Source organism: Hoplias malabaricus, chromosome Y, assembly GCF_029633855.1.
Source record: "Hoplias malabaricus isolate fHopMal1 chromosome Y, fHopMal1.hap1, whole genome shotgun sequence".
Classification (NCBI taxonomy): domain Eukaryota; kingdom Metazoa; phylum Chordata; class Actinopteri; order Characiformes; family Erythrinidae; genus Hoplias; species Hoplias malabaricus.
The window spans coordinates 47,080,448-47,103,021 of NC_089820.1; the positions used below are offsets into that span (position 1 = coordinate 47,080,448).

Here is a 22,574-nt window from a genome sequence, read left to right on the forward strand (position 1 = left end):
ATGAGGTCCCAACAAGGAATTTCATTGGGCCAGTGCTAATGTGTTATCACTGCCGCAGTGGCCCTCTCGCCTTGTGGTCTCAAAGACAGGGGACAGTATATTGCATGTACAAATATTGCAATAAACCAGCCCATGAGTATTTAATAACTAGTATTTAATAACTAAATTAACCTCTCAACGCCAAGAGTGTGCATAGAAATAATACTGTTAATAAAATTGGTAGATAATATTTTGAGAATTATTAAAGCAACCTGTCATGCTTTGACTATTCTTTATATTCTGTAACAGCCATACTGACACCTTGTGGTCTGGATCTATTTGAGATTTTATTCTAAACCTATATGTCACAATCCAATTATTGATTAAACCCATGAAATCTCATCTCTGTTCATCCAAATGATATTTTAATAATTATTTCCAAGAAAAAGTATTATTTTTATTATTGAAAGTAATGTAACTGTACACCTTTGCCTTTGTTCCATGAATTTGCAAACACTCCCTGCATCTCCTCTCCAGCTAGAGATTGGTTCCTCAGGTTTATGACATAAAAACCCTGGCTGTCTGAATTCCCTATTTTAAGAGCTGAAATGCTCTATGTTGCTGACTCATTAATAATAAATAACGTGTGCGAGTCGTTTAGCTTCAGTGTGGAACGTGGCTCTTTTGGGGAATGCCTCTTATTCTGAGTGTGGAAGCGTTCTGGGTGTAAATGATTGTTACGGTTCAAATTTCAACATCAGGTCCTCCGTGTTACGTAACTGGGAAAAAATAGTGCCGTGCTCTTGCGTAACGGCTCCGTGTCTTCTCGGTTCTGCCGCAGGTGGGCGCAGCGCCGCTGCCCTGTTCGGAGAGGGAGAGAGAGAGAGAGAGGTGGAGGGAGGGGGGAGAGAGAGAGAGAGGTGGAGGGAGGGGGGAGAGAGAGAGAGAGGTGGAGGGAGGGGGGAGAGAGAGAGAGAGGTGGAGGGAGGGGGGAGAGAGAGAGAGAGGTGGAGGGAGGGGAGAGAGAGAGAGAGAGGTGGAGGGAGGGGGGAGAGACAGAGAGAGAGAGAGAGAGGTGGAGGGAGGGGGGAGGGAGAGGTGGAGGGAGGGGGGAGAGAGAGAGAGGTGGAGGGAGGGGGGAGAGAGAGAGAGGTGGAGGGAGGGAGTGAGAGAGAAAGGGGGAGGGAGTGAGTGAGTGAGTGATAGAGGTGTTAGCTTAGCTTTAGCTACAGTTCACCTCGCCAGGCGTTCGCACGTTTCTGAACCTGAGCTCTGAGTGCGGACTGCTGTGGAAACGGCTGTTTGTTTATCTGATTATTTTTTAACCTGCTTCTGACGGTTCGTCTTTCCTCAAGTCAGGAGATGTTAATGGCCTCTTACGGTGTTATACGGACATTTCTGTGAGAGAAACGGCTGGAAAAGAGGGGGGGGGGCTGCTGTAGTGGGGGCGAAGTGGACCTTAAGCTAGCTAGCGGCTAGCTCTGCTGTGGTGAGCTTCCCGAGCCCGGAATAACGGAAACGGTAAGAATAAGTGTTGGTGCTGCGTTAGAGTGGCGCTACTGGCCTTTACGAGGCTCTGTGGACCGCGGACCGAGCTCCGAGGGCAGCGGCGGCGGCCAGTTCCTCCGTTTGATGGATCCTCGAATCGCCTGGTTCCAGCCAGAGCAGCGCGGACCCGCCAGCAGCCTGTGGATGCAGATCTGGGAAACCACGCAGGGCCTAGGCAGCTTGTACTTTAATAACACCGCGAGTAACAACAGCGGGAACAACGGTAATAACTTCGGAGCGGGTCCGGCCACACCGAGCTCAAGACTGAACGGAGGAGACGGCGGAGGGCTCGCGGCGGACGGTAAAAGCTGTGAGGAGAAGGCGAAGGAGAAGGGCATGTCTGGCTCCAGCGACGCGGCGGAGCAGCGGGACTTCATTCCTCTTGAGGCGAACAACAACCATAACAGCGCTCGGTACGGGTCTCGGGGCGGCGGGGCCGGAGGGGGAGCCACGGGACAGCCACTTATCGCTTCAACCGGCATAGCTGCCGCGGCATCCCATCGCAACAAGAGGAAACGTGAGAACAAGGCGAGCACATTTGGCTTTAACAGGAGTCTCTTGCTCCACGGCTGCGGCCCCGAGGACGAGGAATACACGGGCACGCCGTGGAAAAGCAGAAACTACCCGGAGGGCATCGTGGGGTGAGTTGCAGTCACTGGGGTCTGTCCTAAATGGCTCCCCTACTTCCTACACAGTGCACAGCACAGGCTATAAGCGTTAAAACTGTGGATCATATACCTAACTAGTGCACTAGAGTCGTGACCGATTTTAAATGGGTCTGTCTTTTACAGGGGCAGAAACCTGTTATCTTGTTTTATAGAGTGCACTACATAGAAAGTATGGAGTTTTTGGAATTCACCCAGTGTTTCCAATCTAGCTGTTAGTTTTCATGGGCATATAATGGAAAACTGAATTTGCTCTCTCTATGTGGTTTGCATCTTTAGTTCCACTCCCACATAATTGGAAACTAGACTACAAGAAAGTATATTGAAATAGTTATTTTTTTTTTAAATGTTACAAGAACCAAATTCATTGACGTATACAATTCTATGACACAACCTCCCAGGCTCTCTGAAGATATGTTTCAGCCAAGAATTTGTGAATAAAGCAGCAAAGACTTTAAAGCCAAACAGACTAGATGCCTATTTCATGTGTCACATTTTATATGCACACTAGTAAAATCTGTGTATTAGATTTTAAGGGATATTTGATTGTAAAATATTTTGGTACAGACACATGTTATGTGGTTCTCAGGATAAACTAAAAGTTGTAAAAAAAAAAAAAAAAAATTTAAATGGGCACTAAGTGCTTTGCTTGAGAATGTGGCACATGGAGATCTCCAACCTTAACTGTTTGGTAGTTTATAGATATTCTGTCACTAAGTTGACACCTAAGGCAGTTCTTGCCCATATTTGGTGTCATACAATATAAACCATTTAAATGGCTTGCTTGACTAGATTGTGCTAGTTAGCTCAGTTGAGCTGATGTTGCTGTGGGTCATTAACATCATAGCAACATACAGGAAGTGATATTCAATTATTTATGCAGTTAATAAGGTTAATACAGTTCATACTACAATGCTGAAAAAGGTCTGTTTTTTTGTGTATCAAAATCTCAAAGGTGAAAATAAGACAAGTCAACATTAATATCAAGGTAAAACCACCTCATTGTTACAGACAGCTGTTTATTGTTATAATGGCCCTCATGTTTCTAACCAGCTTATGTTCAGAAGGTTTTCATTAAGAAGTGATCGGTTTGACTTTGTGGTTCCAGATTAAGTGAAGTTCAGTGGGCATTCCGCCTAGATGGATTTCTCACGTTCAGCATATAAGCCCAAAGGCAAGTCTGTCCTGTTGGAATAGACATTCATATCAGGCAGTCTTCAGTTTAAAAGTGCACTAGGTGACATTTGGGTTACATTTTGACTAGTACAAAATAAGTGTAATAATTTAGAACATAAATTAAAAATAATTATTTGAGCAGTGGCTTCAGTACAGGTGCAGTCTCTGTGTGATGGCTTAATCCCGTTTGAAAATCAGCCCTGTGAACCATAGTGGTTGTCTTTGTTGTTGAGATTTGCCCACATGACTTTTGGATGTCATCTTAACTAATGTACATTTCATTGGTTGAGATTTGGGATGCCCCACCTCTGGTGATTAGGCAGGTCAACTACAATAACAGACTGGCACCCTTGTGAAATGGCCTAGTGCACCTTTAAATTATCTGGCTTAACTGGCTAAAATCCTGCTTTGTGAAATATCCCCCATGGACTTTTCAGCTTCTTACACCTCCTTGGTCAATATAGGCACGTTTCCCAGGTCCGGACCGAAGAGGAAACAATCACCATTGACACTGCAGTGTAGTTCAAGACTAGGCTCATTCCATACCTATTTAGCATAGCTGTTGTGGACTGTATATTACCCTGTCATTCAGTTTGCTAATGTATTAGTCCATTTGACACACTTGAATTTTCTGCTAGATTTATTTTTTTGGTTCTTCAGATATGTTATTTATGTAATATCAGCATTGAAATCTGTTTTTCAAGTACAACATTGAATTTGTTAGCTGTTGTAGCACATTAATACTGTTTTATGTTTTCAGTTGGCAATTTAATTAGAGTTTTTTTTTTTTTGTAGTAATTTTGCTATTGCAATCTTATGCTTTTAAGAGGGTGTGGCATTTGGATATTAGGTAGCACTGATATTTACACTACTCTCCAGGAAAACTATTGTGTAGCAGCTTGCAAAAGGCCTATAGCAAAGAACACTACAGGAAAGTATAGTCCTTCTGTGGGGAAGTGTTGAAGCATGGTGTTTGCAGTAGAGCATTCCTCAGTGCTTACTCCTAATGCGTTAACCTTTACAATATCCCTCTTTTCACCACTCTTCCTCTCTCACTCTTTCCATCCAGCTATTTCTGCCATGTGTTTGAGTGAGTGAAGTCATTTTAGCAGGCTGTGTCTAATGTATACTGAAACCTGCCAAACTACTCTTTGAACAGATAAATTTGCAAAGGATTTTAGCATTAAGAGAACCCATGTAAGATAACTTTTTATAGACTTTTAACCTTGTGGCTGTTAATATCATACATCCAAGACCAGCTCCTACAAACCAGTAGGCCTATAAGCCAGGAGCAATTCAAAGGAATTCTTCAAAGGAGGCTTGTTCCTCAATCAGAAGTGGTCTTCATGTAGCTGCATGTCACTCCTAAGCTGATTATTTTTTTTTGCAATGTCGTGACTCTTGCTGTCATGGAGGGACGACAAAAGAAAAATGAGGCAGCACGTTTCATTGGTGAGTCTTTTCTAAAGTGGGCTGTGTATATGCGCATGTGTGGCGTGGTCCATAGACTGGGTGGTGGGGAATTTGCCATTGTTTATATTCGCAGCACGTTGAGTGACTCTCAGCTGTCCAAAACAAACCCCGCCTCCATCTGCCCAGACATCTGACTCCTGCATCTGTGATGTCACAAAGCTTCCAGCCAATCGGACGCTGAGGAGTGAGGGAGTTCCAGCTGCTGAGTGTGGCTTGTGGTATCGCTGCTGTAGTGAAGGGGAGAAAAAAACAGGGGGAAGCCTCAGATATGCAACCATCCCTTTTTTGTGGTTGGGAGGGTTTGTGATGTGATTTGTAGTGTTGACTGGCCAAAAGAGAGAGAGAGCAGGATAGGAAAGAGAAAGATGAAGCAAGACAGGAAAATAGGGATTAAAGACACAGAGGGGCACACGTTACTTTATTGAGTGTCTAAGGGATTCGCATGCAGTTTGGCTTTCATCAGGACATCTCTACTTTCTCCCAGATCCCCACAGACCAGCATTCGGTGCTTCCCTCTTAAGCAGCTTGGCGTGTAGCCAGTGGGGGGAAAGGTAACTCATACAGGCAGTGATAAGTAGGAAAGGGTTATTCACGTAGTCATTTGGGGAGAAGGTAATTCATTGCAACAGAATAAAGTGTTCAAATGTCTAAGTGCAGCTTAATATATGAAAATAAAATTGAAATGAATATGGTAATGAAATCACTGAAAATCTATACTACCTATCACAGCTGTTATGTTCATTCTTCAAAGCCTTTAGTAGTCTACTAAGCACAGCTTTTGTTGCTAAGACTATTATTTAAAACGAACTGCATCCTAAACCAAAGAATAAAAATCTACATTTAAATGTAAACTTTAAAAGTCTACATTTAGTCCTCTGTGTTGTGTTGTATTCTTTTTACATTCTTTATGTTTGGAGTTTCTTCCCTTTTTCCACTGGTTACTGTATTTAAAATGGTTGACTTGTACACTGCTATTTTCCTGTGTGGATTATTTTTTCCATGTAGTGAATGAATAATGAATAATCCTTTCCTGAGTTTAGAATGTGCTATTTGGTTTTATTCACACTATAACGTGAGCCGCTTCTGTTATCTCCAGGTGAATTCCTGCGGTGTTTACTTAAGAGGTGACATTCATTAAAAAAAAAACAACACTAGTTTATATGGTTCTGAGGATATTTCCTCACCATTTGCTAGTCCTTGGGTCAGTTTGCATGCTCAAAACCAGTCTTATCGAAGTCCCAATGGCAATTAATGGCTTAAAAAAACGGTCTTGTGGTCCTGTATGCTAAGCTTTCTCTCTCACTGCCCATGGAAAAGCATCTGGGGTTTTTAGACATGTGAGAGCTCCAAACATTGAAAAGCATGAACTGTGATGAGTATATTGGTCTTTTCCTGCTCCTTAGCTGGGTAATATTCACATATATTTGTTGTTTCAGATTGTTTAAGGTGAAAATATCTCCAAATTCGAGAGACACCTAACTGCATGAGTATACACAAACCAGAAGTGCTACAGAGCAAAAGAAGTCAAGTTACAAATGAGTTTTTTAACAGTGAATAGTTTAAACTGTGAATAAAAACTTAAAAACAAACAAGTTTTTTTTTCTCTCAAACATACCATTCCATATTAAAAGACATGGAGCTTCTGAACGTAAACAAACCAGGATGATTAGCACTTCACCACTGTCTTAGACGTTCCCTTTAAGTCTATGCTTAATCTTTGTGCTTGAGGTGTGACTGTGTGAAACTTGGGTGTGTCTTTTTAATTTAAGTATTCCTGACCTGGCACTTATTTTTCCATCTTCAGCAAGTTAAGACAATGTTGCCCATTTAATTTAATACAGTCATGTTGTAAACATTTGTGAATAGGCCTCTTGTCACTGATAGCCAGTGGTAAAGCCTGTATTAGCATTACCTACAAATGTATTTTGTCCTTGATTTTGTTTAGAGTTGTCTGTGCATGTCGTAACTTGTATGTACTTTTTTCTTTATCAATAGCCAGCAGTTAATTTTGCAGGGCTGTAAAAATATTCCGTTTCTTTGTACACTCAGTCATGTTTGTTAAATATAACTGTAGTAATAATATTTTTAATTAATATTATTTTTCACATTAACATCTATAGGTCTTATTAACAAATACAAATATATATATATATAATTTTTTTACCCTTCATTTCCTTAAGTTGAAATGTTTATGTGAAGGAAAAAAAAGGTGAAAAATTACCACTATCAGTAATTTAGTAATATTAATTAGTTTGTATCTTTGTTTCTGGACGAACAAAACACTTCCAGGATTTTGTGTGTGTGTGTGTGAGAGAGAGAAGCTTTGGTGGTGTTAAGTAACTTCCATGTGATAACTAGCACGTACCATTTGTTGTGAGTGTTCCTTGGTGATCAGTACAGCCCTTTATAAGACAGCCACTATGTAAGAGCATGTTTGTGACACATGGCTGTATAGCCATGATGACAGAGCTGTTTCTGGGATTGGCTGCCACAGAAACAAAAGCTCCCTATGCCTTCATATGATTGGACCAGCCAAGAGGTTCTTCTGGGAAAATGAAACTTAGGCACACACTGAGCACACTTTTGAAATGAAACTCATGGCCTCCCTCTTCATAAATGACAGCATTGCCAAGCTCATGGCTTTCTTTGAAGTTTTGGTATGTATATTTCATCCAGAGATTTACCATTATGACCATCTCCTTGTTCACTGTCTGTTGTCTCATCTCATCTCTGCTGAGCATATACGAGCACTTTGTAATTCTAAAGTTACAGTAGGCCATCTGTATGTCCAGTAGTCCAGTGCCTTAACATTACACTAAAGGCATCTATTGGTTCCACAGCATGTGACCTTTTTGTCTGTGAGCTACTTGTTTATGTATAGTTTTTATTTTTATTTTATTGATTTTATTTGGTCTAGTTTTGTTGGCGAAGCCCATGTTAACTTCAATGGCTAAGAAAAAAAAAATATATAAAAAGTGTGTATATATATATATATATATATATATATATATATATATATATATATATATATATAAAACACTAAATTTCACTTCATTTAATAGAATAATTAAGATCTCATGAGATACCGTTATTAGTCATAAGTTCGTACACTTAAATAACAGCTCATCTGTGACAAATTTAGCTCTGCCTGAGCATGGAACAGTGTATCACTGCGCTGAAGGTGGCTCTAACAGCAGCTAGAATTGACCATCTCCGCAGCAGTCAAACAGATGCTCTCTGAGCCCCGGCCAGAGTTGGAGATTAATCAATAACTGCAGGATCATTCTAGCACTCTAGAACCAAGTTCTGTAGTGTGGTTGCCTAGCACTGCTCACCAGTGAACCATAGTGCAGTTTATTTAGGAACAACAACAAAATACTAGAGAAGTTGTCACTTCTTGAGGTCCTGTCACATCCACAGACTTGTAGGACTATTTCCATGAAATATATCACTAAGCAGGTGGTTAGTTTGTCAATTGGTTCTTATCTAAAGCTGCTTAGCACATTGACAATGGTGGGCTTACAGTATGGCCAAAACTGTAGACGGCGACTTTTTTTTTTTTTAATCAGAGATCAATATTCGGACCATACTATTTAAATTTGAATCGCATTATTTAAATGTGATGCGATCAACTACAAATGTTCACAGTGCTATTGACACATTGGCATCCCTGTGCTAGACGATAGGTTTGGTATGCCTATTTTTATCTTACATTAGGTTTTTCAACACACGTGTGTGCCCTACTTTTCTCTCTCCTACTCTCTCTCTCTCTCTCTCTCTCTCTCTCTCTCTCACGCTAACGCAACACAAATATTTGCACACTCAAAGACAGTAGTTTGGCTCTATCTGCAGGGTGTTTTGTCTCTGAGTGACTGAGTTCCTGTGACAGTAATGAATGCTGTACTTATAAATGCTGTCAGGTTGCTTCTGCTATATATGTGTGTGTGTGTGTGTGTGCGCGTTTTGTTTGTCCACCTTAGGATATTCTCATTTTTGTTTGACCGGCTCTTTTAGACAGGATAGGCACACTTGGTAAGATCTGCCCCTTAGCTGAACTCAGAGTAGTTTTTTGTGTATGGTTTCTATAAATGTATTGTGCTTAGAATCATAAACATTAAATATATATAGAAGTATAGAATGAAAACTTGAAGACGCTCATAGATGTGAAATTAACATTGGACAATAATTTGGTTGTTCTGGTACACCAATAAAAATTCATTTTTAATGCAATGACTTGTATAAGTGCATAAGCAAGTATCATTTGTTTAACTCAATAGCTGATTTAGGGATATTTTTAATAAAAAACTACATGTCCCAAACAAGTATCTTTTCTAGAGTGTTTAGAGAAAATACAGCTAAACAGCTAAAGGGTTTGTTTCTGATTAGAATTATTATATTGTTATCGAAGTATGGCTGTCACAAAGTGGACCAAACTCTGTTGGTGTAAATGACTATTAGCATTTACATACTTTAAATGATACTGAATATAAAAACACACAATTGTTTAGACAAATTGCTTGAGGCACTATGTGGAACAGCCCAGCACCTATTTTGCCTGAATGTGTGCATACCATAAGTTCTATCTGTACATGGCTCAGTTGTTTTAAATTTTTGCACAAAAGAGATATTAAAAATGGGCATTTCTTAAGTATGTTAAGTAAAATTTGTATTATATTACAATCTGTTGTTAGATGCATACAGTGCACCCTTTTGTTTAATGGTGAAATGTTGCACTTATTTTAAAAGTGCTTTTGACGCAGCTGTAGGTACGGTGTTAAAGATTCTGAACAATAACTCTACACTACATTTTTTTATTATCCTGAGTTCAGTGAAATGTTGGATCATGGAAAAAGGCAAGATAGCTGCTCTATTTTGAGTTATATATAGAGCTGGAAAGGACAAGTATAAACACGACACTGGCCAAAGATTTTTTGGCTTTCCTCATGGGTGTGTCTTACACCTCCTGTTTGGTGAGGATTTTAGTCTGAGATTAGTGTTCTCACTACCTTTCAGCAAGGACTAGTCATGGATCAGCGTTGGAATACCTGTTTTTATATATACTTCCATTGTAAAGTTTTTTGTTTCCTTCTCCTGTAAAGTTGCTATTTAGGGAGATGCATGTTTTTGATTGGACAGAAATATTATGCACTCTTTCATATACTGTCGCTGTTCTGTTAAAATCACACATCTGCAAAATAGCAAATTTACAGGACAAGAGAAAACCTTCTTGAATGTCAATGGAAGTCAAATGCTAATTTTGGATTTTGTCAATTGGTCCATTCATCATGAAAGCAATATGTAATAATTTACAGCCAAAAAAACTTAATTATTGAGACAGGTCTTTGCATATCATTAGACCTTACAGGTGTTGTTCATGATTGTAATAGAAAAAATAAAAAACCTCTCACTTCTTAAACCTTTCTCTCTCTCTCAGGATATTGCTCATGACTGAACCATATGTAGGTAATATAGACTTGTTCTTGCTGTTTCAGATCGCTTAAGGTGGGAATATCTCCAAATTCGGGAGATGGCTAACTGCATTACTGTATGTGAATCTGCCCCCCACCAAACACACCGTTCCACCTTATAAAATGCTTAGCTTCAGAATGTAAAACAACCAGAGAGAACTGCGGTTGCCCACAATTTTAGATGTTTCCTTTCAGATACATCACCATAATAAATGAAAACAATTTCTCTCTCAGAAAATGTAAGGATCACACAGCTGGACTATTGCCCAGACACTTGCTGGCAGCACTGTGTGTGAGAGTGGACGTGGCAAGGTGACCTGTGTCTGACCTGCTGTATATAAATAAACATGCTTTTTATCAGGGCTTTTTTTTTTTATCTCTTTCACCATGTTTACATATTAGCAGCACTATTTCTAGTGACTGAACTGCTGGTTAGTTTATAGCAATTAATGCTTTCTCATGCAAGCGCACAGTATAGTTGTCAGCTGGGGTTAGGTGACCCATTCCATAGATTTTATTTCAAATCTTAAAATATTATACATTTTAAAGTATTTACTTTAATTCCAGTAGTAAGTGTCACATTTCAGTGTCAATGTCACACCTTAAACCACAAGATGGCATTTGTAATCGATTCAACCAACTGCAAAAAAATAATGATTTATTCATATAACCCAATATGTAAGATTGAACATTTTTTTTCTTTTGTAGTTAAGTATAAGCTTTTTGCTATAAACTTTAAATAAACAAATAGATATTTACATATTTTTTTTTTTTTTAAGACTTAAATATTCAATTTAAAAAAAAAAAAAACCTTCCCCTATCGATAAAGGCAACTTCAAAATGTTGTAATAGTCAGGGGTCTTGAGATAAAATGTGATGAAGTTATGATCTATAATGCAGTTTTATTTTTAATACAGCCTTTGAATTTTAAAATAGATGGGCATCAAACAATGTTCTGCAATTATGCTCTATGCCACAGTTGTGGCAAATATGCCTGAACGGCAGGCCAAATAGCGACCGCCCTGGCATAAGCTTGGCATTATTGAGAAATATGATGGCTGTTTATTTGAGCGAAAAATAGCAAGATAGGAAGAAAAAATTAGACATGCCTAAGCTTATACAGGTAATGCACATGCACAGCAAAGTGTCCTTTAGTTCCAAGAGACTTCATTTACATCCATTTTCCTAAACAATTAATAACACTCCTGAGAGAGAGAGTGTGTGTGTGTGTTGTTAGTTCTTTATGCATTTGCATGGTGCATCTATGTAGATTAAAATGAAAGCTGTTGTTTCATTTCATTTAATGTGCGGAAGTACCAAATCAATAAAAGCGTTCACTAGGAATGGGCCATATCCACATTTTTCATACCTCTCAAAATATTATCATGGTATACAGTATTACTGGTACATCAGCAGTCAGTGAGTTCCCAGAGTGCCACCTCCCTGTGGCTCTCTTAAATGTAAATACATTACATTTTTGGTGATGTACTTGGACACAGAACAGAAATTTGACACACTACACACGTCATAAATAGCACCCTCATTCAAGATACAGTCCACATTTTGAAATACAGCGGTACTCTTTATTATTGTTATACTGCCAAATCTTAGTGTCCCTGTGTCCAGGCCCCATTGTGTGGGTGGCAAAAATGGAATCTCGCCTGCAGGTTTGGAATGGACTTTGCATTCTGGGATGCTTATCTCTCTCTCTCTTTCTCTCTCTCTCTCGTGCTCTCTCTCACGCTCTCTCTCGCTCATTAAATATTCATTATTAGGAAGGGGGTGTGACAGTGTGAAACTGTAATATCTGTGAGAACTTTGCAGATGTAATAGTTGAATGACAGGTCTAACCGTATCAGCCTGTTTCAATTCAATTTGAATCTTATATTTTCTTGATAAATCCTCAACTATTTTACTTTGGTCTTTCCATTTTGTGTTTGTGTCTAGGCTCCATGAAGAGATTAAAGACTTCTATGAGTACATGTCTCCTCGGCCAGAGGAAGAGCGGATGAGGCTGGAGGTTGTTGACCGAATCCAGAGAGTCATCAAGGACCTGTGGCCCAGTGCAGATGTATGTCTCCAGTTTATTGTTCCAAATGCATTGTACAAATAGACAAACACATGCACAAATAGTCATCAGAGAAACCTTTAGCCCGGGAAAATGGGCTTATGACCTATATTTCATGTGGATGTCCACATTCTGTCTATGATGGACCAGCAGGCACCTTTTGCATTCCTATTTTTCTGAGAGAGGTTTAATGCCTTGTGTTTTTTTTTTTTTTTTTTTTTTTTTTTTTTTTTTTTTTGGTTTGTTTAGATTTTTGACCCATCTTTAAGTAACCCACTGGAATGTTTTGTAAACATGCAGACCAGCTCTTATTGACTTTAGCTCTCCCACACAAAATCTGTTTTAAGACAAGAACTCTCTTGACTGCTCAGCAAACGGTAGCGTTAATTTGACTGTCCTTTTGTACAAACACACTTCAGCATTTCTAAAGGTTTTATTTTGGGCTTTGAACCACATGGCAAAGCACTGTCTTTGTGCTCTGTGAGAACGCACACTGTTGAAGTCCATTTTTAAGAGGTCAGTAGACCACAAATACCACAGAATGTTTAGCTGTGCTTTAGGATCCTCTTAGTGCCTCAGAGAATTGGAAACATAGCCAAAAGAATTGTAAATAACTTTCATTGTCCATTCTCTCAGCTCCACCTACCATGCAGAAGTGCTTTGTATTCCACCTGTTGCTCTGCATACTTTGTTAACCCAATTCATCTTGTTTTTTTGTTTGGTATGTTTTAAACAAACGTGCTTTTATTTGTATTTTCAGTGTTCTGCCTTTTCATTTCTGCTCCTCATAATCTGAATTTCAGGGAAAAATTGGAAAAAAAACTCTTCTCAGTTTTCTAAATTTACCATTTTGCCTCTAGTGAACTTTATATAATTATGATATCAACTTACTCATCAAGGGCAAACATTTGACAGATGGAGCAGCAATGTAGAACGCTTTCAGAATGCAGGGAAACATGGTTCTCACAGAAAAGTGCAGATATCAAATGTCCAATACGTAAACAATACAACTGGATGCTGAAAACAAATTACAGGTTGAAAATGTTGTTGTCTAATGTTGGCCCTTTACCAGTATGAGGATGTTATTCACTGTTTAGTGGAAAGACGAGGATTATTATGTAATATAGTCCTACCACTTTCATTAAAAGATACAAAAATGGAGTGAAAAAAACAAAAAGGCAATTGAGCATGGAGTTATTTTGTTTTCCAGAAATTTAGTGAGAACAAATGGGGAAAAACAAAAATCACATTTCTTTTTTTAATATACCAAATGAAAAAATGTTTTACACCCAATGTATCAGTTTTTGATTTACCCTCAAACAGTCAGACATTTAAACTGATAAACATTGCATGGGCCCTCCCAGATTATATTGTTTAATTTATCATAATGAAAATAACCAAATGTCCTGTTGTCTACACTTGGCCTGGATTCTATTCATGCTCTCCTGTTACACTTTTCATATAGTCCTTCATTCAGTGCATACACACCAATTTTAAACTACTTACAGGCATGTGTGTGAATATACGTGAAAGTTAGCTGTTTGCGGCTGGCTGGAGCAAGACGATATGTTGAAAATTTTCTGCAGTGCAGTATGTTTACTTCACTGAGGCCAACAGTAGTTCCTAGCAAATCACAGACCTGTGTGTGTACATCTAAGGAGATTTAGGGTTTAACTGTGTAAAGAGAGCAGAGGGTGAATACAGGCTTAAACTTCTATTTTTGAACCCAGTGAACGCACGTCACAAAGCTGCTTTCTATCACAAATGTTATGAATCAGGACATTAGTGTGTTAAGTATGGGTTTTTTGTTTTGTTATATTCCAGAAAAGTTGCCAAATGTACATAAAAACAGAATGAAAATAGTGTACAAATAGTTAAAATAATTTTTACTTAAAAATGCCCTAACTGGCAATGAAATTCAGTCATGTCACTGCTTTGCATTTCGGCACAGTGGCATCAATTTCAAACTCAAAATTAGACTCAAGCCAATACCAGCGAGAACACTGCTTGGAATGTCAGAAGGAAAACCAAATCTGAACCAGTTCTGTGTTGAATCTAACGTAAACCATTTCAGAATTACATACGGCTTAACTTAATAACAACAGTAACCACATGTATCTTGACTTTAAAAAGCATCACCAACAGCCTCCATTCTCCATGCTCCTTCCAAATTGTGGGTTAGATTATGTTTACTGTTTGCATGTAAACATGAATCCAAAATTTCTCAGGAAATTCAGCAATTTGTCCCTCTTTTCATCTTCTTTTTTTCTAAAGCAGTTACATGAGTTCTAGTTTGGAAGAAAAAATTAGCTACATCACCCCTTAATATTGGACACCCTTAGTTGAAGTGCTATGTATAAGTGATTGGATGACACTTTTTTCAATATATGGGTTTGGTGCACTTGGTTGATGCTAATCTGTTTATAACATTTTAGTTTTCTGCTGTTGACAGGTCCAGGTTTTTGGCAGTTTCAGCACCGGCCTGTATTTGCCTACAAGGTAAGCTGCTATTCCAATTTTTTCCTCCCTCTCTCCTTTTTTGATTGGTTCTTGTGGGTTGGACATCAGGCAATGAACAATACACTGTGTCTTATCTCATGAAAACACTCTTGGCTACGTGTAGGACTGTATGTGTATTCTGAACACACAAATACTGTTTCATGGAGCTTTATTTAATTATACAAGTTTATACAAGTTAATATACTACAAGCTGTAAATTAGGTGTGATGTTTGGTTGGGGATGTTTGTGCATAAATAAATGTCAATTATTTTGTGAACATCAGAGGCACTCTTAATTTAATTATATTTCTTGTCAAAATGGCCATTAATACTTAATTAAAATACTTTATTACATGTTTATGTAATCCACTGACAAGTTAAAAAAATATATTAAAAACAGGAACAGAAATCGTGGCTCCTAACCACCGTCAGACACCTGATCTGTTACGAAGCTTTTATCTTTGAGAGAAGAGTACCTACAGATGCTTCTGTACATATTTAAACTCAAAGTAGCTACCTCAACACAGAAGGATGTGTATATTTTAAGGATAAGTTACTGAAAAGTAAAAATTATGTAATAAAACCTGCTGGTGTTCTAAGAAAAATATACACCCCTGAGCCCAGAACTCACAGTTGAGTGTGTCCTAAGAAGAAAATGGAGTTCTAAACCTACTGAAAAAATAGAAGCTCCAAAAGAGGCCAAGGATGGATGCATTTAATACAGAAAATATAAATTTCTTTTGTTAAAAACTGTTAATGCAGTTTGTAACGTTGTATACTACTGTATGTTACTGACAATTAAATAAATGAAAAGTGGGCTCTGAGTTTTGCACAGTGCTGTATGCTGGGTATTAAATTAATTCCACTGTGCTTATCCTCTGTTTGTTTATGTGTGCTGGCGTCGGCCTCACGTCACAATTGTACTATATCCACACGTCACCTGGATTACTAAATCTGAAATAGTGGAGTAAATTAGACTCTGTGTATATCCATGATCAGAAGCATTTATTATTGTACAGGCAAGACTGCTTAACTGCTTGTAGTATTAGTATTTCTGGGTATAGAACAGTTTTTAGATTTTGTTTGCTTATCTGACAGATTACCTGTCTCCTGACGTTACCTGGACTGCTAAATACAGATTTACCCAGACAAATTGTGTATTTTTGTACACAGACAGAGACTCTTAGCCTAATTAGCATCATGTAATACAGAGCAACACTAAGTAATTATAACAGAGGCAGGAAGGCCTAGCTGTTTTAATACCAAAATCAAGTAAAGAAGCTTGATTTCTTCTTTATAATGTTTAGTTTTTTCTGGAATTTGATACGTTTTGAGATCACACTGAATTTATTATAGACTGACAGCAAAAATATAGAAACGGAAATGGACAATCAGAATGCATTTGTTTATTGGTCAAGTTGTGCACATGAGGATACAACATACGATTTATTCAAAGTACAGATAAAACCGATGGTGTGTTATAAATTTTTCGACATGGCAATAGCATATTTACCACATACTATATTTAAAAAGGGCAATACTGAAAGCTAATATCTGAGGTAGACAGATGTACAACAGTTTCGTTTATGCGAGAAAGTGTAATGAATGGTAATAAAGTGCTGGATTTACAAGTTATAAGTCCAATGGTTTGTAATCCTCTTTTGTCTGTGCTTCAGTGATATAGACCTGGTGGTGTTTGGGAACTGGGAGACGCTTCCTCTGTGGACGTTAGAAGAGGCATTGCGTAGAAGAAACGTTGCAGATGAAAACTCTGTCAAAGTGCTTGACAAAGCAACGGTACTGTTTGTTTTCATTCTGTCAAGTTGTCTGATCACATCTCAAGTCTGCTTAATGGCAACCTTCACAATATTACTAAACAAAAAATCCCCTACTTTTTCATAAGAAGCAAAAGATGTTTCCTTACCATTTACTAGCTTTCCAGTAAGTTTGCGTGCTGAAAACATGTCTATTGTGTTTATGAAGCCATAGTGTTTGTAAACGAGTAAATGAACATAAACAAACCAGACAGGACTGCAGTTCCCCACAATTGTAATCGATGCCTTTAATATGCTAAACTGGAATGAAGATGTTTCAGAGCTAACACAATGTTTCCATGCAGGTTCCCATTATCAAACTGACAGACTCGAGAACTGAGGTGAAAGTCGACATCAGCTTTAATGTGCACAGTGGGGTTAAGGCAGCCAATCTCATCAAAGATTTTAAAAAGGTATGTATCCATATGTATTTTTTTGTGTTTCGGTTTGTGCTTGTTCATACATCCAAGCTAGGCTGCTGTTATGTTTAGAAACTTTCACTGATCTTAGTTTTGCTTGTTTTCTTGCCAGTTGGAATATTTCACTTATGTCAATGTCATGCTGTTCTTTTATTGCACATTGATCTCTTAGCCACTTGGTATCACTCTGTTTTTAGCCTTTAGGCGCCGTTCTCGTTTAAACATGTAAACACGTTGCCTTTCTGCAGAATTTATTTTGAGCCAAGAACATGCTATTCACATGAATTTTGTACATAATAATAATATTTATGTACAAAGTATACATCTGAACATGGTTCTGATTTGGTTTCAAAATGTTAGATGTGTTCAAACAGCTCTGTAAGTAAAAATGTTTCGGTGCAACATTTAGGAAAGCATCTCATTTGTGATTTGTATATACTGTATCTGTTTACAAGTAAACTATGCTGCCACATAGCCTTGTTTGATTCTCATTTTTCATTGTTTTGTGACTTTTAGAAATTCCCTGTGTTGCCATATTTGGTACTGGTGCTTAAACAATTCCTGCTACAAAGAGAGCTGAATGAGGTCTTCACTGGAGGAATCGGATCATACAGCCTGTTTCTCATGGCTGTTAGCTTCCTGCAGGTATGTAGTGCCTGTGACTGTTTCAGCCTGTTCTTGACACACACAGACAACTACTGTTAACTGACGTGAAAAGCACAAGCCATTGATCAGGGTGTTATAAAATTAACGGATTGCATGTGTATTTAGCTGCATTACAGGGAGGATGCGTCCAGTCCGAATTCTAATATGGGCGTCCTGCTGATAGAGTTCTTTGAGTTGTATGGCCGGCACTTTAACTATCTGAAGACAGGCATCCGGATCAAAGATGGTGGCTCATATGTGGCCAAAGATGAAGTGCTGAAAGGCATGCTGGATGGATACAGACCATCCATGCTGTACATTGAGGACCCACTGCAGCCAGGTACAGCAGATATACACTCACTACTTGGATGAAAATGATACCAGCGTAAAGCAACTTTTATGTGTTTTTTTTTTTTTTTTTTGCTTAACTTTTGCTGTGTGTCTGTGTGTGTGTGTGTGTGTAGGTAATGATGTCGGCCGGAGTTCCTATGGGGCCATGCAGGTGAAACAAGCCTTTGATTATGCATATGTTGTTCTGAGCCATGCTGTCTCTCCTATTGCCAAGTACTATCCCAACAACAAGTCTGAGAGGTGAGAATATGCCAAAAAAATGCAACTATTTCAACATGACGTTATTACACATGCACAGTCATTTGAACATTGTTTGAATGATGCAAAATGTGCGCTGTATGGAACCTAATGCCTCTCTTGTCTTTTTTCCTGTTCATAGCATTCTTGGTCGAATAATCCGTGTTACACGGGAAGTTGCAGAGTACCGTGATTGGATCAGTGAGCATTGGGGCGGGCAATCACACAGTGAGCCTGCCCTCAACTGCAATGGTAAGAAAGTTTATTATCCTCTGATAGTCTCTGATTTGTGTGAGAAATGCCCAGATGCATTGTTTCCATAATGAGCATTTAAAGCCATCCAAATAATCCTTAGTTAATTGAGAGTAAAACTGTCCCCCAGATCAGCATTTTTGTAAATATATTAATTGCTCATACATTTAAGAGAAATGACTCCAGAGAATATTTTTAGGTACAATGCTGAATCTAACAGTGCTTCCAAAAAAAGCATGTAAACCATGTGAATGACATGTCTGTTTTTCATCAAAAAATTAGGTCAGGCTCTCTTTTCTTATTACAGGTAACGATGTTACCCACCTAGTGGAGTCTCAAGAGCTTGATGAGTGTAATAACAATCTATCTGATGATGTTGTGGTCCTTCCGCCTGCCCCACGGAGCAAAGCATCTTCCAACTCGTCCTCCCCTCCCCCTTCCTCACCTTCGTCGCCATCTTCTTCATCATCACCTTCTCCTTCCTCAACAGCATCCAGCGACGCAGTGAGTACACACAAGCTGACAAAATCCATGCCTCTGATAGGCCAAATATCTTTCAGTTCCAATGACCAGCCTGTTTTTGATCTGCAGGATTCTGATGGAACACCCTATAAGACTGTAAAACAGCTGGCTGTGCGGTGCTCCAATGCTCACAGAGAAAACCCTGAAAGGAATCTGACCAATCACAGAGCACAGAATCACTCCATGACTACACCCACCACCAGCCACAAGGGCAGCAAGGTAGTAGAATCACATCAGTAAAGTGTAATAACACAATTACACTATACCAAATTAAGAGAGTTTTTATATATATATATATATAATAATGTAAATATGTCTACTCATGTCATATAACTGAATGTCATTTAATAATGCATCAAAATGTATGTGTTATGGAAATTCTGAATGTCTTGCATCAAATAGTTGGTGTGTGTATGTATAGATGTATAAATATCCCTTATATTCTAGTTATTGCTTTCTGTTTAAAATGAATTCAGTGACTCACTAATCAAGTGTTTAAAGGCATGTTTAAATTATCTATCTATCTATAGATTGTCTCCAGTGTTATTAAACATGTCTGAACAGGAAAATCGCCAGTTTCTGCTGGAATTCATCCCTCTTAGACTGCAGTTTATTTTGCTTGTTTAACAGCAAATCATAGTAAAAAGCACCAAATAGGAATTTTTTATGAAAAAACATATTGTATTCATTTAGTTTACTCTGTTTTCCCAGCAGAGCCGCCAGTTTAGACCAAGCAAAAGCTCTCAAGGCCAGCAGAGCATCTCCAGCAACAAGAGCCACCAAAGCAGCAAGGCCCATCACCACGGCAACGGCAAGAGAAGGAAACCTCAGCGGGAAGCAGTGCACGAAGACTTGTGCAGATAGGGGGCGCTGTTTCTTCAGACTCGCAAGCTGTTACTCCCATGGCCACAATGGGGACGCCAAGAGTGTTAATCTTTACCCTCATCTGCAGGATGTGCAAATTTTTTAAAAGCTGTTTAAAAGAGGAAAAAAAAACAACAACGGAAGAAAACTCTAAAAAAAGAAAAAAATTACAAATGGGGTGGAAGTTCCAGGGGCTGAAATCATGGAGGATAATATTTTTTCCTCCATTGGTTTTTGTACTATATCTACAACATGTACTGGAGCTGTGCCTGTCCTTTCCACTGCAGATCCCCTTAGTGGTGTGGAGGACCAAAGACTGTAAGAGATGGAGACTCAAGGAGCAATACCTTGAATCCCTGGATTTGCGCCTCACTAAGGAAAAATGAAGCTAAAAAAATAGATAAAAGACTTGAATTTAAAAAAAAATGTTATATTAAAGTAAATGAAGATTTTTAAAATGATAAAATACATATAAAAGAACTCAAAAATGCAAATGGTGAGATTCAGGACAGGACTTATGCATGAAGGGTATTTTTTTTTTTTTTTTGTTGCTTTCTCTTTTTTTGACGAGTGGAAATCTTTTGTCGTGTGCTGATTAAATGGATTTATAAAAAAAAAGTAAAAGAGAAACAACACATCAAAAAGGGTAAAAATGGTAAAATGCCTCGAAAACAAGGAAAGTTTCATATAATTTTTTACAGAATCATTCAGATTTTGACACTGCACCTATGTGCACACACAAACTCGCCAAGCTGGGGTTAAGGTTCTTTTGCCAACACTCATCATCAGCATTATCAGATAAGCTCACAAAACACGATAAATTAGTATGGATTTATTTCTTTTCTAGTGTGTCCGTTTGCCTTAATAACAGCCTGTCAGCAGTTCTGTCAAGCAAGGATTAGCTTTGCTCTTCCACAGTGAAACTGAGGTGAGATCATTGGTGCGATCATTAAGGCAAATGGATGCTTCATCCAGAATTAGGGAAGAAAAGATACATGTGACTAATTTTTGTCCAGGGAGCTTATTTGTGTGAGATCGTGTGTTTCTGGGTTTATGTGTTTTTAGTGTCTGTGTTTGCATGTGTCTGAGTTCTGTATTTCTGTCTTTGCAGTTGCAAATGCTGTCTGTTCCTAAAAGAATGTATGTTTATGATTTATGTTTATGACAGTTCATGAGTGTCCGTACATATGATTGATTGTGTTTGAGAGAGAGAGAGAGAGAGAGGGGGCTTGTGGGAGCAGGTCATTCTTATGCGCTCACTCACACACACACACAAACATTCATACAGCATCACATTTACAGTGCTATATCTTTCACTGAAGAAAGATTGAGAGAAGAGTCACATTGTTGAACAGTACGTTAATAGAAAAATAATTTTAGAAATCACTACCCATCTGTACTAGACTTGTGAATTGATATATATTTTTTCTTAGTAGAGTATCAATCCCCAAGTTTTGTAATTGTCTGTGTATTTATTTTTATGACTTAGAGAAGCAGGAACGGTTTAAATCTCAATATTACAGTGGAGCCAAGAGGTAGATATATGCTTGTATTTAATCTCTTTGGGCTGATTAGCATTGGTATGTTTGGTACTGTGCTATGTTGAACTGTCTTATTTTCTGCTTTCAAGGAGTACAGAGTGACCAAGTTACTTTCTAAAAGTTGAGAGAGACCATTTTAACAGTCGAATAGTGAATTTATTTTAATGTATGACTGGTCTACTTGCATAAAAAAGGGAGATTAGTTTTTCTTTTTTGTGATTTTATTTGATTTTTTTTTTTTTTTCTTTCAACAAAGTCATGCTTAAGACTCCTGCCCTCCTAGTCCAAATTATTACTGCAATTCATCAGCTGACCTTTAGGTGGTGGTGTAACCCAATTTTATATATATTTTTGCAGAGGTTCCAAATTCATATGTAATGCCTGTTTTGATTTGATCGTTCATCCATATGAATGATGTTCACAAATATGCCCTCGGATGTCTGTAGAATGACAAAAGGTGAAGGAATTGTGATGTGAAGTTGGTACCATCACCTGCTTTTGGCGTACAAGTGATGTGAAGGTAAAGGGTGAAACCTCTGGTGGAGAGAGAAAGAGCAGTTTATGGGTAATCAGTGCCATTTAGAAATTTGTACACACCAGTGCAATGCCAATATCCATGGTTTTGGCTGAAATGTATTCATAATAATCCATGCAATAAAAATCACAGCACAATTATCAAACACAAAAGTGCCATGTCTCTCTTGTATACATAATATTTTTGGAAAATCCCTGACTTAATAAGAATTTTTCAGTGTTATTTTTTTCATGTCAGGCCCATAAAAATTAATGTTGATTTTAAAAATAAGATTTTTTTTTCCATCCTCCTCAACTTTACCAAGCAGCACCATGAATACAGGTTTGTAGCTTTGCATTATTTCAGAAACACCAAACTCTCCCTCAAGTAGATTAGATTAGATACTTTTATTGTCACTGTATACAGGACACAATGAAATTAATTTCCAGTTGTATGCAATTAAATAAAAAGATTGCTTGAGAAATTGGAAGTTTATGTGCATTACACAGGAATGTTCATACAGCTTTTGTAAGCAGCAT

At 38.2% G+C, this 22,574-nt stretch overlaps 1 protein-coding gene across 2 annotated transcripts; it reads left to right on the forward strand.

Annotated features, from left to right (window-relative positions):
* Nucleotides 1–1,180: 1,180 nt before the first annotated feature.
* Nucleotides 1,181–22,290, forward strand: LOC136679260 (terminal nucleotidyltransferase 4B-like). Of its 2 annotated transcripts, none has more exons than XM_066657691.1 (12): nucleotides 1,181–2,168; nucleotides 12,257–12,380; nucleotides 14,830–14,876; nucleotides 16,553–16,673; nucleotides 16,996–17,103; nucleotides 17,626–17,754; nucleotides 17,881–18,094; nucleotides 18,219–18,345; nucleotides 18,485–18,594; nucleotides 18,902–19,098; nucleotides 19,186–19,335; nucleotides 19,828–22,290. In XM_066657691.1, exons 1-12 carry the CDS (start codon nucleotides 1,612–1,614, stop codon nucleotides 19,978–19,980), a joined length of 2,037 nt encoding a protein of 678 aa, XP_066513788.1. In that variant the 5' UTR covers nucleotides 1,181–1,611; the 3' UTR covers nucleotides 19,981–22,290. The 2 variants fall into 2 exon arrangements, with proteins under 2 accessions (XP_066513788.1, XP_066513789.1); XM_066657692.1 differs by having other exon boundaries at nucleotides 19,831–22,290.
* Nucleotides 22,291–22,574: the final 284 nt, after the last annotated feature.